This window comes from Panthera pardus, unplaced genomic scaffold, assembly GCF_024362965.1.
Source record: "Panthera pardus isolate Hobbes unplaced genomic scaffold, ASM2436296v1 HiC_scaffold_13, whole genome shotgun sequence".
NCBI classification, from domain to species: domain Eukaryota; kingdom Metazoa; phylum Chordata; class Mammalia; order Carnivora; family Felidae; genus Panthera; species Panthera pardus.
In genome coordinates, this window is record NW_026526688.1 from 39,515,563 (window position 1) to 39,527,320 (window position 11,758).

Consider the following 11,758-nt stretch of genomic DNA (forward strand, 5'->3'; position numbering starts at 1 on the left):
GGGTCTTTAAAAGCCAGAAGCCATCTAGTTAGACCTTATGCAGTGACATCTGCTTCCTTTTGGACTGGAGTAGTCCCGCCACACCCTGCCTGGATTCAGCTTAAAACAGAGCATGGGAGGGTGAAGATCTGATTCATTTCAAAAATTGAGGAAGTAAAAGAAAGCTTTTATTTACCCCTCTTCACTAGCACAGAAATCCTCCTATGAACTCACATAGGCTTGGTTTTTGTAATATGTGTGAAGAGAGCTGGTCAGAGGGAACTTGCTTGGAGGTGACACTGCCTTTAGGGGGCTTGGACGAAGACCACTGCTCTAGAATTCTTAGAGTCACGCACAGGGGTAAATCAGGGAATGATCAGTACTGTAAGGAGATTGCCCGAATCCACGGTGATTAATATCTGATGCTGGATTTTGGCTTTGTGTTCAAGAACTCTCTTTGCAAGCAGACAAAGCTCACTGCTTGGTAGCGATCATAGCCAGGCATCCCTGGATGTGCCCACTGCCCTCGATGGAACAGCAGATTATATTTGGACCAGTATCATCAGAGGAGCCAAAAGAATGTGCTCCTCAGAAATGATAATCCTGTTTTAAAGCAAAAAGAACAAAGCATCCTCTCCATAACACTTAACTTCTGAACCTGTTGTCAGTACCATTGTGTTCAAGTCTCCATTATGACTTGTGATTCGCCTCAAAAGCATTTTATTGTGTTCCAGTGTCTCTGGAGATTACACAGTGCCAAGATCTGCATGTAATGGGTAATAATTACAGTTTGAGAGGTTTGGGGGAGTTTGATTTACAGCTACTCCATGACCTGATTTTAGGAGGAGTTTAACCTACCTTAACCCAGGTTCAGTTATAATTTTCCAGAGTAGCTTTCATTTTAGGAATCTAAATCCATCTGGATAACATGCTGATGTTATAAATTATAACATCTACCCCATCTGTTGAAGTAACTTGCAATTTCAGAGTTAGCCTGTCAGTAAGTCTGCAAGAAGAGAGAAATCTTTTTTCCAGAATGCTGTTTCTCTTTCACTAGTGGTTTGTTAGCCCCTCACCTCTGAAGGGGAGTTTTCAGTGTCGTTGAAAAATCTCCCTGGTTCCATAACAATCAAACACAGAGTCTTGAGACCTCAGTCATGTTTAGTCTCAGGGCAGGCTGGTTACCTGTTGCCTTGTTTCAGCTTATGGTTGTCCTCTGGAATCTATCAATAGGATGAGGTGTGTCTAGAAAGGTACAACAGACCAACAGTAGCAGCAGGTCCATATCTGTTAGAACTTAATATGGGTATCATTTGAGCACCTACAGTGGACAGTTTAGCAGCTAATCCAAGAGGCTTACCAGTATCAGTGGTGCCACAGACTGTGTTGGCCCAGTCTTGTCAAGGATAGGGCAGAAAGGTAACTGGATGTAATGGAGGTAAAGCACAGGCTTTGGTAACCCTGCTGGGCATCATCGCAGTAGAGCTGGAGGCCTGAGGAGAGAGGTTGTGACTCTTCTTCTGTTTCAGAGATGCTTCCTATCTATGAGTGGGGGAATCTGCCAAGCCTTTCAACATCCCCAGTTCTTATCGTGGCGTTTCACTGGGGTTGAGCCTCACAGGGGTTGAACGCTCTGACTTCAAGGTGCAGGCCCTGGGGCCTCCTGAATGGTGCATGGGAGAAGAGAAGGCAGGAGAAGGGCTGAGTGGTTCGTCTTGGCTGGGAGAGAACAGATGATTTTTAAAAAAAATTTTTTAATGTTTATTTTTGAGAGAAAAAGACAGAGACAGAACATGAGTTGGGTAGGGGCAGAGAGAGAGGGAGACACAGAAGCCGAAGCAGGCTCCAGGCTCTGAGCTGTCAGCACAGAGCCCAATACAGGGCTCGAACTCACAAATGGTGAGATCTTGACCTGAGCCAAAGTTGGACGCTTAACTGACTGAGCCACCCAGGTGCCCTGAGAACAGGTGATTTTTCAATCCCCCTTTTATTAAAGTAAAATAGAAATGGTTTTATTTAATGTTTTGTTCTGGATAATTAGGGTTCAATTCTCAGTTAACTTTATTAATAATAAGACTAAAGGACTGTAATGATCCATCCATTGCCCTTTCACCAGGAGGTTTTTGGGGTTTTTTCCCCTAATAATAAGATTCAGAGTATCAATACGGAGCTAACTGTGGAACAGGAGGAGAAAGAGCTTCTCTCTGCAGTGGTGAAAGGGAACAGGGGGAGAATAACGCTCGTCCTCCCAAATCCGAACTTGCTGAATAAGTGAACGACGTTACCATCTCTCCAAGATGTGTTTGCATACCTTCTATATGTTTTGCAATGTTAGTGATTCATCTGATGAATTACAATGGGAATAAGAAGGGAAATTGGGAACATGAGTCAAACCTCATGAGTTTGGACTGGTTGGGGGAAAGACTGGTCTTAATTAGTGTGAATTCATGAGGCATCTAAACTATATATACATATAAAACTTAATATATATGAAGAGTTTTATTGTTTTGAATATATGTTAGGACAAACATATGGAGACATAAATATAGAAGCATATGTATATACATATATAAACATACATACATATATATAGGTGTATATATATGTTTATAAGTAAATACTTGTATTCCTTTAAATGCCACTGAAGCATGATTTAGGAGTAGCTATTGTAGAAAGCACTTGAAGACTTGGATCCATCCTGGTTCTTCTGTCACTGACTTGCTGACTCCTAGACCAGGGTCCTCAGCTTGGCACTGTTGATATTTTGGGCTGGATAATTCTTTACAGTGTGAAGCTGTACTATTCACTGTAGGATGTTTAGCAGCGTCCCTGGCCTCTCTGCACTGGCTGCCTGGTGCAACTCCCTGCCCATGACAACCAAAGATGTCGATCATACACTTCTAGACATTGTGCTGGTTGAGAAGCACTGTTTAAGACCATGTTGGATCACTCTCCAGGCCATAGAGTCCTCGTCAATAAACTGAGGAAGGCAACTTCCAGTCCCCTTCCAGATCTAATGCTTCTGGGATGCCAGACACAGAAGCTACCTAACAGCTGTGGTGTGATAACTGGGTGCATTGGTGGAAACATACTCTGAAGGGTAAACGTGCACACCCTCATTTATATTATCCATTTGCTTATGTAACCTACCTGGCTGGCCCAGTTACCAAATACCAGAAGATGAATGATACTGCACTGTATTCTTAAGAACCAAAATGGACTTACAGTTGCTGTTACTTTTTATGAAACTTTATCCACACAGCTATATTTAACTGAAGAAAGTTTTGGAAATGATTTGGCTGAAATACCTGCTTTTCTTTCCCACAGGAATTCTTACATTAAAGAGAGCAAATGAACTTCTGAGCACATGTGTGCCAGGCAGTTTTCTGATCCGAGTCAGTGAAAGGATCAAAGGCTATGCCCTGTCCTATCTGTCTGAGGATGGCTGCAAACATTTCCTCATAGATGCCTCTACGGACTCCTACAGCTTCCTGGGTGTGGACCGGCTCCAGCATGCCACCCTGGCGGAGCTGGTGGAATATCACAAGGTGAAACCATGTGCAGACTAAATTTGCTCTGTGAATTGTTGTCCTGCAGCAGCCCAGGCAATGAAAGGCAATTACAAGAAAAAAGATTGAGACAAGTAATGGGATTAGTCTTTGATAATTCTTCCAGATAATCAGGATTCTTAATTGCATTTCCTTTATCATTGAACCTAGTTCTTCCTCAAATATTCAGGGAGAACCCACCGGGGCAGAGAATGTAGAAGATTCTAAAAATCTGTGCACACACTGACCACATCTGAGACCACTCTTACTTAGAACTCAAGCCTGGGAGGGAAATTTGCAGATGAGAAAATCTGCAATTTGCAGATGAGAAAAATCTCTTTTAAGATTATCATAAACCAATAAAGCTAAGGGCAAGCAAGAAGTTATATACCCTGAGGAGGCAGAAAGGACATGATGTTATTATTTATGCTGTCTTAACAACCTGCCCCCCTACAGCCCAGCCTGACCTATGCCTTCTGATTCACAGGAGGAACCTATAACTTCCCTGGGGAGAGAGCTCCTTCTGTACCCCTGTGGTCAGCAGGATGAGCCACCCGACTACCTGGAGCTCTTTGAGTGACAGTCTCCATCGTGTCATCCTGTAACCTCCAGCTGGGCTTTCCTCTGGACAGACATCGCTGAAATAGACATTTGTATGTGAAGCCAAAGTCACCCTGCAGCAGAGCCAATGCTGATCAACTGGAAGTATCCTTAAAGCCCCACGGAAATCTCTCTTCTGCACAAATGCTGGAGTTTAATGTTAAAAGAAAATTGCCTCTGCAGGATATTCACTCTGAAAGTAAAGAGAGATGATTCCCAATTTCAGCAACTACCTAACATGAAGGATACAACCTTAATGATGTATATAAAATGAACAAAGAAGGAATCAAAACCTTTTAGGAATTAAGGCATTACTTCAAAAACTAGTAGCTCATGTGAAGTATTTCATGACCCCTCTTTGCGTCATTTTGAAATGTCTCAGGTTTGTGTTTACATTAAGTTCCATGTTGGCTTTGGGGAGCTGGCAAAAAAAGCCTTTACTCATGGCTGAAATGACCCCGCAAACACACTTCATTTATCACGCATGCTGGAGCCAGGATGTAAGAGACACAGAAGAACAAAAGTTGGGAATGTAAATTGAATGAGGAGTTTAAAAATGTAGGAGAGGCTTAACATGTAAAGAAATACCACGGACCGTAGAGACATGAGCAGACATCTGCGAGTGTGTTTCCATGAGCAGGACGGTGCTTGCCCAGTCTACCTTGGCTCCATCCAGGAGCACGTCACGCAGGATGAGGCATGAGGTGCTTACCGGTGGGGGTAGACCAGAACAGAATAGTGAGCTGTGTGAGTACTACTTGTGGGTTGAACGGTGTCCCCAAAAAGATATGTTGAAGTCCTAAGCCCTGGTCCCTGTGAATGTGACCTTATCTGGGAACAGGGTGTTTGCAGATGTGATCAAGTTAAGATGGTTCATACTGGATTCAGGTGGGCCTTCAGTCCAATGACTGGCATCCTTAGCAGGAGAGAAGGGATTTGGAAACAGACACGGAGAGGTGAGGCAGCCATGGGACGACAGAGGCAGAGGCTGGAGAGATGCAGCCACAGCCAGGGAATGGCAGGGGGTGCTGGCAACCCCCAGCAGCTAGGACAGCAGTATGGAACATGCCTTCCCTGGAGCCTTGGAAGGGAATGTGGCTCTGCTGACACCTTGGTTTCAGACTTCTAGACTCCAGAACTCTAAGAGAATAAGTTTCTATTGCCCTAAGCCTTTGAGTTTATGGTAATTTGTTAGAGCAGCCCTGGGAAAGGAACACAGAAGTTCATGTAATTGTGGAACGTGACACACATCACATACCATTTGTTGCTCTACAGTCTCCTCCCTGATAATGAAGGAAAAAGGAAGATGAAGAGTAACCTCCCAAGTGGGATGCAGATTCCCGCAGCCAGGAGTCTTGTGCCCCACTGCATCCCCACCCCAGCCTCCGGCCCAGCAGGGGTGCTGGCCTCTGGGCAGTGACCAAGGATGCTCCTATGCTCTGAGCCACAGGTTCTTCTCCTGGGGAGATGGAGCCTTCCTTGCACTTCAGGCCTAGTCCCTGTATCTGCATTCCTCCAGAAGCAGCAGGGGCTGGAGCAGTTAGTCCGTGAGGCAGTCGGTTGTATGAAATGTAACGACAGAGTGTGGGGGACGTGTGTGTGTGAGTGTGTATGAGTGCACACGTGTGTTTTTATGAGAAAGTTTTTAAACACAGATCATTGTAAAGTGTTACTTGAAATGTCGCATGTGTTTGTACAGTCTGAGAGACAACTGTCAGTGAGACATTTGTCCAAGAGAACCTGTCTTTGGCTTTCATTCCTGTGACTCAACAGCTGTGACCTTATAGAATTGCAAAGATGGCACAGGACAGGAAGTCACAAACTTCTATTCTGTCTCCATATCTTCCCACCATTAGCTCTCTGAATGTCAGCTTTCACTTCTAATACAAAAGCACATTTTAAAAAATTGCAGCGTACTTGACATTAACATTAAATTAGTTTCAGGTGTATAACATAATGATTTGACATTTGTATACACTGTGAAATGATCACCATTATAAGTATAGTTATCATCCATCACCTTACAAAGTTAAAAAGTTTTTTTCTTGTGATAACTTTTTTAAGATCTACTTTCTTAGCAACTTTCAAATATGCACTATAGTATTATCAACTCTAGCCACCATACTGTACATCCCCAAGACTTATTTATTTTATAACTGAAAGTCTATACCTCTTGACCCCCCCTTCACCCATTTTGCCCACCTCCCAACCCTCCTTCCCTCTGGCAACCACAAATCTATTCTCTGTGAGTTTGGCTTGGTTTCGTATGTTTTTTAGATTCGACATGTAAATGAAACCATAGGATATTTGTCTATCTCTGACTTATTTCACTTAGCATAACACCCTCAAGGTCCATCCATGTCACAAATGGCATGATCCCTTTTTTATGATTGAGTCATATTCCTGTGTGTGTGTGTGTGTGTGTGTGTGTATCACATCTTTTTATCCATTCATCTGTCAGTGGACACCTAGGTTGCTTCTTGTCTACTGTAAATAATGCTGCAATGAACATAGGGGTGATGTATCTTTTTGAATTAGTATTTTTGCTTTCTTTGAATAAACACCCAGAAGTGGAATTACTGGGTCATATGGTAGTTCTATTTTAATTAAAAGAAGGTGCTTTTACTAGCTGATTTTTATTAATTTTTATTAATTTCATTCAGTTTTCATTCATCTTAAGGTTTTGAAATAAATAGAAAAGTACCCTATAGTCACTAATAATTATGAAGACATATATGATTCCAGCATCATCCTCTGCCTAGAATTATTTTGGAAGAAATAAGTACAGTCATACCCAGATATAAGGACACTAAATAACATCCAACTGGGGAAACAGCAAATGACCTGACTGAATTAACATAGTACAAGGGGGAGCAGATCTGAGTTATATACTATTTTATCCTGTGGTTATTAATATTCAGAGGAATAAACTGACACAAACAATGATCACATCATCAAACAATGGATGTGATGGCCAGGAGTAGTACTTGAAATTCTTAGGGAGAGAGAATGGTAAAGAATTCAGAAAGTGATTAACACTAAATGGGGGTCGGGGGGCCCGAATTCTCAGCTCAGCTATTAGACACAGTCTCCCTGTGTCTGACCCTAGTTATGACCTAAAGCAAGGATGTCCATACCCTGGTCCTGGTCCCTTCCTTCTGCTGCCTCAACAAGCCCAGCCCCCTTAACCTGCCTAAGGTTTCTTGGTCGAGGATGTTCCTCTCCTGTTACTGTCCAGGTTCCAGCCTCGGGCACTCCAGTCTGCCTATCACTTTGGCACTGTGCACAAATGCCTCTCACTGCCCATGTCAATTCTTCTTTCTCAACTCCCTCAATGAGATTCTAGAATCTCCTCTTCTAGTCATTCCAGACTCTCTGGCTGCCATCCCTCTACTGCCAGACCCTCACAATCATTAACCGCCCCCCCATCAGATCACCTGTAAGGCCCTGGGTTCTGGTCTCCTACCCTACCCTGCTATGGGAGGATGCACAAGGAAGTTACTTTGTCCTTCAGCATCCCCAGCAGAGCTCAGCAATGCCAAGAAATGTTAGTGGGTCCAAACCTTAGACCAGGAAGAGGAAAAAGAGTTAAGAAGAAAAAGGATCAGGAAAGGGGAGAAAAAGTGAAAACGAGGCATGGACAGGTCACTTAAAATATCTTAGATGCATTTATATCAAAAATTGCCCATCTGAGCTACACTCTGGAATTAACCATCCTTTGAAGTAAAAGAATGGCAGGTGCTCATGTGGCACAAAATCTGCTTGTAGATTTAAAAAAGAAGTTCATGGCCTGAAGTTTTGCAGTTGCTCCTTTCCATAAAGACAACTGTCTCTGTGAGCCAACTTTCTCAAATATGTGTTATAGGCACATGTGAGCACACAGATACCTTGGGACGCCTGCTGTGTGATGCACACACACAAAAATGACTTATAGGGGACGTGTGGATGTGTCTCCTCGGACCTCTGCTTTCGTTTTTGCTAAGAATGTGATACTTTCAGACTGCATCCCACAGGTCTTTTTTTTTTTTTTTTTTTTAGAAGGTAAGTTTCTACAATTACATCTTTAAAGAACACATCTGTTTGCCTTATGCCTTCCCTTCCCTTTCTGCCCTCTGCCTTCCATTTTTGTAATCTCATCCTCATCATTTTCATCTCTCCCTCCTTTTCTATTTCCGGAGAGCTCCTCATCTCTTTTCCTTCCCCACCACAGACTATTCTGCAGTGTGTCAGTTCTGTTCTTCCTGCCTCCACTGTGGACTCTATCGTTCTATTTCCAGTGCACTTGCTGTGCTTCCTTCTGTCCCTGTGCTGGATCCTTACACTTCCTCCTGCTGCCCCAGACTGAAAACTCTCAGGAGGTTTACACGACAAAAGTGCTTTTTTTAATTGTGTGGTAACAATACACTATTTGGTTTGGAGTTAGCTCAGTAAAGTCAGGGTCAGGATCCTGGTTGTATCATTAACCAGCTGAGTGGAATCTTAAAAGAAAAAAAAAAAATACTAAGCATCTCTGAGCTTCAGCTCTCAGTCACCCACTGGGTTCTGAAGCTTAAAGAAGAAATATGTAAAGTGCTTGGCATTTATACCATTCTCTGCAAATGGTAGTTATTCCATGTGAATCACGGGTCCAACAAAGCCAGGATCCCTGCACTCCATGCTCCTCTGTTAGCACCTCGGCTTATATAACCAATGGGCTGTGTTTATAGTAATGACCCATTTGCTACAGTTTCTGGGATGAATTTTTGGGGGGGAAAGGGAAACTTTTAGAGTAGGAGATATAATTATGAGCCACACAATGTATTAGCCAGTTGAAATGGCTTACAGAGAGATTTCTACCTTAGTCTAGACTAGAAATGGCATAGAGACGGCATTCTCTTACTGTCGAACTTTGACAATCCCCAAGGTATCAGTCTTTACCCAAAATTGATGGTTGACAAATTGATTCAGTTCTGGAATTCCTGGTCACCAATCCCCAAGTATTTGCCTGCCTTTTTGATCAGAACACTTACTACAAACCCAGATCCCTTTGGGATTATCTCTGCTTTGTTTCCCAAATAGGTCAACCAGATAGGTTTAGCCACTGCTAAAACCCACTTGCAGGGAGGGGACAAGCCCCTGCCACCGTTGTCAGTCTACATCAGCTTTTATTTTCCCTTCATGAAATCTTCCTACCCGCTGAGTCAAGATCCTGGTAACCCTCCTCCACACTGTGCCTCAACAACCAAACCTCATGGCAAGCACCTTATCTCCTGGAGGTGTTCTTGGTGGTATGGCGGAGCTCTAGAAAATGCTTCCTAAACACACCACTGCTATTCCTGACAGCCTCACACATTCTAGGTGTGATTTTTACATGGCTCTGTTCGAGACTAATGACTAGAAGAAAGAACACATAGTTAAAAACATTTTTTTCCTTCAGCCTTTCTTTGAATTTAACTTGAGGGTTTTGCTGTTTGCTGTCCATTTTTATTTTTAAATTTTTATTTTTCTTAACTGTTTCAAATGGGGTTTAACATCCTAGCAGGCCAGGTGATTACTGTTGAAATTCTTTAAACTCTGGGGTTGGAGGGTACTGGTCTGGCAGCAGACTGGGGTGGGGTTGGAGACTGTGGGATTAACTGGGGTGGAGGGAATCACCTCCAGTACTGTGCTCACCTCAATTCAAGCTGACGTCCTGACTCAGGTTGATGAAGAGTAAGGCCAGTTCACCAAGTGTCCCACCTGGGTACTGCCTGTGGCAGACAGGCTGTCTGCAAAGCCAGCCACCAAAGGACATTTGATGAGTCTTGGGCAGAGGTCGTTGAAGGTGGCCTGGCCCTCTCTGAGCCTCTGGGTGACTGGCTGACCAGCAGAGACAGCCCAGAGGCAGGGCCTGCTTCTCTTCCCAGGCTGTGACCTGCACCCTCCCTTGGAAGAGCAAAGGCAGACACAGCCAAGGGGCCTTGGAGTTGCCCACTCCAGAGGGCATGTTCAGAGGATCAGCGTCACAGACACATTTTGAAAGGCACCTCTGCTGAGAGAACATTCTCTGTGTATTGAAAAAACCACCACCCAAAGCCCCCGACCAGCTGGCACAGTCCCCATAGTTTTTGGCAGCAACAGCAAAGCACAGAGTCCTGCCAGGAGAAATAGCTTTGAATTCAAATATAAAGCTAATCAGAATATGGATCACACAAAGCTGCCAGTTACTTGATGGGTGTTGGGAGTAAAACACACCCACCTTTAAGGGACCGCCCAAGGGCATTATCTCTGATCAGCAATTCTCAGAAACAATGTCAAATCTTTTTCAAAAGGCCGGTATTCCCACTTGCTCTCCCCTCCCATTCAAGGCAGCCTTGAAGTGCATGGCCCTGGAATCCTGCTGAAGGTCTGCTTCCAAGACTGCAGAGCCTGACTGTCATGGAGTTTCACAGCAGCTGGAGGGAAGCAGCCCGGCACAATCCATGTTTCTGGATCACTGTGTTGTTTTCGGTCACAGGGGATTTTTCAGGTGGGCTGAAGAGTAGGGCAACAGTGGGAAACTGAGGCACAAGATGACAGAGTCTGGACTTGTCCCAAGCCCAAACTCCCTTGTCTACCCTCGTCTTCTGACCTTCAAGCCTTCTGGAGCTGGTGGTAGGATGGGGCAATGATGTGTGAGCCTGACAAGCCAGCCACTTTCAGTCTGGGCCTCTGAGCACTCGTTCATTACCACTTCTGCACCTGGAAAATGATACTACCTTAGAAGAGTGGCATTCTGTACAGAAGGTGCCTGACTATGCACCCTACCTCAAACACCTGTGTTTCCCAAATGTCTAGGGGTCATTGACTCCAAATTACTGAGTGTGCAATTTAAGGAAGAAGTTATCCATTAAAATTTACATTCCTAGTTATCCTTCTTCAGGTAGACGGACCTTGTTTTCAGAATAACAGAAATAAAAGGACAATGGTGCACATGTGATGGGTTCATGATCTCTACTGTGTGACCCATATTGGCCCAAGAGGTGCTATGGACGTGCTGGGAAGCATAATAGTTGTGAATGCAGAACTGGTATCAAATAATAGCTGAATGTGAATACCTGCTATGTGCCTCATGTGTACGGCAGATGTGACTGCATTCGCTGCCCTGAATAAGGAAACGGGTACAGAGATGCCGAGTGCCTGGCTTAAGATCATATAGGTTGCAAGTGAAAGAGCTAGAATTTGAGCCCAGGCAATCTGGCCGGGGAAGCATTGGTATTAACTACCACACTGAACACTGATAAAATTAGATAACTTAGCTTTTCCCTGAAACAAAGTTTATTGAAATTAGGTTCTGGGCAGCAATTTTCATACATTTCAGAACTGTGTATGATGTCTACTTGAGTGTAACAAAATCTTCAAAGCAGGGCTGTGTGAGGTTCTGTTCACCTGTTGCAAATTCCTAGGCCTGATTCTTTCATTGATGTGTGGAGAGAAGCCAGTTTGTCCACATTTATGAACACAGAAGGGGTGCTGCAAAGTAGACGGCTGGACAGACGCCAGCACAAGGAGAACAGGTATGTCACTGGGAGGCAGTGGTGTGCTGGTGAATAGTTAACAACTGGCTGGGATGGGGAGTGGGTGGTGGAGCAAACAAGCACTTCTCACAAGGCTGCAGAGGCTCAGAGGCTCTC

The 11,758-nt window shown here is 44.0% G+C and overlaps 1 protein-coding gene across 5 annotated transcripts in view; it reads left to right on the forward strand.

Moving 5' to 3' along the window:
* Positions 1-6,703, forward strand: part of SH2D4A (SH2 domain containing 4A) — a 59,716-nt gene extending 53,013 nt beyond the window's left edge. For all 5 annotated transcript variants that reach the window (XM_019440596.2, XM_019440598.2, XM_019440597.2 and 2 more), the window contains 2 exons: positions 3,307-3,527; positions 4,015-6,703. In XM_019440596.2, coding sequence (XP_019296141.2) covers positions 3,307-3,527; positions 4,015-4,107 — 314 coding nt within the window. In that variant the 3' untranslated portion in view covers positions 4,108-6,703. The remainder of the gene's footprint in view (positions 1-3,306; positions 3,528-4,014) is intronic.
* Positions 6,704-11,758: the final 5,055 nt, after the last annotated feature.